General features: G+C 39.1%; 1 protein-coding gene across 1 annotated transcript in view; it reads left to right on the top strand.

The window, feature by feature from the left end:
• Positions 1–1,917: 1,917 nt before the first annotated feature.
• Positions 1,918–3,513, top strand: part of LOC118331881 (glutamate receptor 4-like) — a gene marked incomplete at its 5' end in the record, with an annotated part of 117,260 nt that continues 115,664 nt past the window's right edge. Inside the window, 1 exon segment of the mRNA XM_035666971.1 lies at positions 1,918–2,076. Within this exon segment, the coding sequence (XP_035522864.1) occupies positions 1,918–2,076 (159 nt within the window).

The following is a 3,513-nucleotide window of genomic DNA, read 5'->3' as shown; positions in this document are numbered from 1 at the left end:
TGATACAGATAACGTATACCGGGAGGAAATGGGGTCAAAAACAAACCGGTTCCTTGGAGCCACGAGAGTCTTGTTTTTGGCAAACCAGATGGCATTTATGAAACTTCAAAGTCTCTGGTTCCCTACAGTGTGTACCGTTGTACTGAATCTCATTTTGTGTTGCAGAAGGGAAAAGTCATAGCTTGAATAAGTGGGATTTAGTTAAGAGCAAGATTTTTATCCTCTTTTTAATTAGCGGCGATGATAAGATTTCAAATTTTTAAACGTGTAAAGGGCATTCCTACTGATCGGTGGCCAAGATAATAAAAACGTTCACACCGTTTTTTATCAGGAAATCAACACCTCCTGTGAGCATTTGGTAGCAAGTGTGAGTCAATGGGACATGAAACCATCACTACTGTTGTGCAAAAACATGTGAGGGGAGTAAAATATTCTGAAGTTTACCTTTTAGAGAGGTCAGCCATAAAAAGAACACTGGCATTTTGCTTTAAGTGACATTTATATGGTCTCATCCCAAGAAATACAGCCTTAAGTTAGATTTTCAAATGTGAAACAAACTCCTTCCAACCTAAAACACTGCTGACATTTGCACAACCATGAACAGCGTATCAAGATCTTAGTATATGCACGAGGCTGTAATCTAAAAAAAAGAGAGAGAAAAAAGCAACCAAGGGCAAAGTCTTATCTCTGATGCCAAACTGATTCTTGACAGTGGAGCTGCTCTTGCGTGAAAAACTGAATGAAAGATCTGTGTTGATCCAGAAGAAATATTTGGTGAATAATATATCCCTTTTTCTGCTCGCATTAATATGAAACAAAGGTGATTTACATGCTTAATCAGACATATCGTCACAAAGCCTGGCGGTGCTTTAAGAGCCACGGGGTTGCCATGCTGTAGGATTAACACTGAATTGTCAGCAGTATAGGATATTGGCAAAGTGATTTACCAGACCAATATCAGCTTTTATTACATCTCATAAATATCGTCCAGTCAGTTGAGTCCACCTCTAATATGACAGAGGTTCCTCTCTGACCACAGCTACTGAAAACAGTCTGTGAAAACCTGCTAAAGTTTTGGTAAAAGGTTTGTTCAAATAATGTTTACCTGACAAGATCCTTCCCAACTTCAACCCCCACAGTAAAATGTCTCAACAATTGGACGAATGGCCGTGACATTTAGTACAGATGTTGATGGTCCCCGAAGGATGAATTGTAGTAACTTTGGTGACCTGACTTTAGTTTATTTAGTGCCATCATCTGCTCAGAATCTGTTTGTCCAGTACTGTGTGACCAAACACCTGCTAAATTAATGATATCAGCCTCAGCTGTACAGTTTTAGCATGCTAAGATGCTAAAACTGCTTTAATTTCATTGTGAAACCTTGTGTTGTATAATAACACAATAATAAAGAACTACCTTGATCCTTACTATGTTAGACATGGTATACATTATGCTGTACCTTCTGAACATGTTAGGATTGTTAGTCTGAGCTCACTAAAAAGCTACTAAATCCATAGCTGGATGGCCACAAGGCAAACCCCTAGCCGAGTTCTATACCAGAAAAGTGTTGGTTCTACACTGGTTTGAGATTAGGCACCGGCTCCAAACAGGCCTTCAAACTGCCTTGGTGGAAAAGGGGTAAATCTGATCAAAATAAGTGTGTGTTTTTTTAGTTTTTTGACACAGAGAAGAAAAATCATGTTTCATAAAATCTCATTTGTATTCTAACTAGTGGAAATCAGCAGATAACAGTGAGATTGTTTCTGTAGTGTTCTGCCTTCCCCTTGACTTGTTTCATGTCTCCCTGCTCGTCAACAATAATTGAACTACTGTTTAGTTTGATTGTAAATTCTTCCCTGGTGCTATTTTTTTTCCACATGCTCCTCATCAGACCTGTGTTTCTCCCCCTCTGTTCAGGCGGTCTGTTCATCAGAAACACTGATCAGGAGTACACTGCCTTTCGTTTGGCAATCTTCCTGCACAACACCAGCCCGAACGCCTCGGAAGCCCCGTTCAACCTGGTGCCTCATGTGGACAACATCGAGACGGCCAACAGCTTCGCCGTCACCAACGCCTGTAAGTCACATGGCTTTATGTTGTGGATGTACACTTTGGGGTTTATTATCACTGTACAACGGGCAATGGTGCCCTGTGTGAGGTAACCAGACCAGGGTCCTAACAGGATATATGACAAACACATATAACTCTTTATTAAAGGATAATTAAGATTTATAAGAACTGGGGTCTTATTTTCACATTAATGCTGATAGATAAGAATAACATACTCACCAAGTGAAAGGAACCCTTATTCTTTAGTAAGTAGCGGGAGATAGGACGTGGTTACATCATGTAACTTTATGCACGGATGACACAAAGAACAGACAACATGTTAATCAGTTTTAGGTGTATTTTTTAACTTTTGAACAGAACTAGGCTAGTTTAGTAGTTGTTTCCCCTTTGTGCTATGCTAGTCTAAGTCAGACTTCAGCTTAATGCACAAAGAAATTAAAAGACCTTTTTTATTTTAAAATGTTGAAATGTTTTGTTAATTGCTGCAATCTGTTTTCCTATGAACATCCAGGTTAGTCCAACTTATTTAGAAGAAAAAACAGACTTCCTGGTTCAGCATTTATTTAACATATTTACCAGAGTTGTGTGCACATATTTCTTTGTGTAATGAAGGGACTACTTTTCCAACTAGCTAAATGTTTGGCTTATTTACCACCTGTCTGATACTCAAACTGCTTGTGTTTGTTGCCTTGTTGGACCTATTTTTAGCGACTTTTTCCTTATTCCTAGATCTCAGCAATTGCTTTGGTGAGTAGCAGTATGACATCATAATGGATAAAAATGATATGTAAAACTATTAAAATAAGACCCCCCAAAAAAAGTGTTTTAAAATAAACTGGAATTATCCTTTAAAAGTTGGACACGCTTTTGCTCTATTTATGATGAATAGAGCAATTTGTCGTAATTATTAGGCAGAACTTAGAACCCAGTGTTAGTGAGGCAATGTAGAAGTAATGATAGAATAAGTTAAAAAAAAAAAGGGTTGGAAAATGTTGTAAATTGTGTTTCCATCCTGCTGCTAAAAAAAACAGCTGAGTGTGTTTGTGTTGAACGTAGCATGTAGTAGTATGTGAGTGTGTGATGATTGGCGTAGCAGTTGTGTCTGAATGGTTCACATCTGATCTGAGGCAAAGCCGCTACGCTGAAGGGACAGGGCAGCTGTAAACACAGCAAACAACAATCACAGCACTCGCCACGGTTAAGATCTCTGAAAGCGTAGTAGGCATGATTTTTAAACTGATTGATCCCCGAGGGAAAGCTCCCCTCTTTCCTTAGCTGGCTTTCTCTTGTGTGTGTGTGTGTGTGTGTGTTGTGTGTGTGTGTGTGTGCGTGCAGGAGGTGGGTTCCACAAAGACCAATGAAACGCAGCCTGATGGTCTTCTACTATCTATGGTGTGAATCTTAGTGTTAGAAAAATCAATGGCTAAATTAAAGCAGAGAATG

The sequence above is a fragment of the Morone saxatilis genome, unplaced genomic scaffold (assembly GCF_004916995.1).
Source record: "Morone saxatilis isolate NCDOM2014 unplaced genomic scaffold, NCSU_SB_2.0 Contig20, whole genome shotgun sequence".
NCBI lineage: Eukaryota > Metazoa > Chordata > Actinopteri > Moronidae > Morone > Morone saxatilis.
Note: the sequence above shows the minus strand (reverse complement) of the source record. Positions and strands in the feature narration are given on the sequence as shown.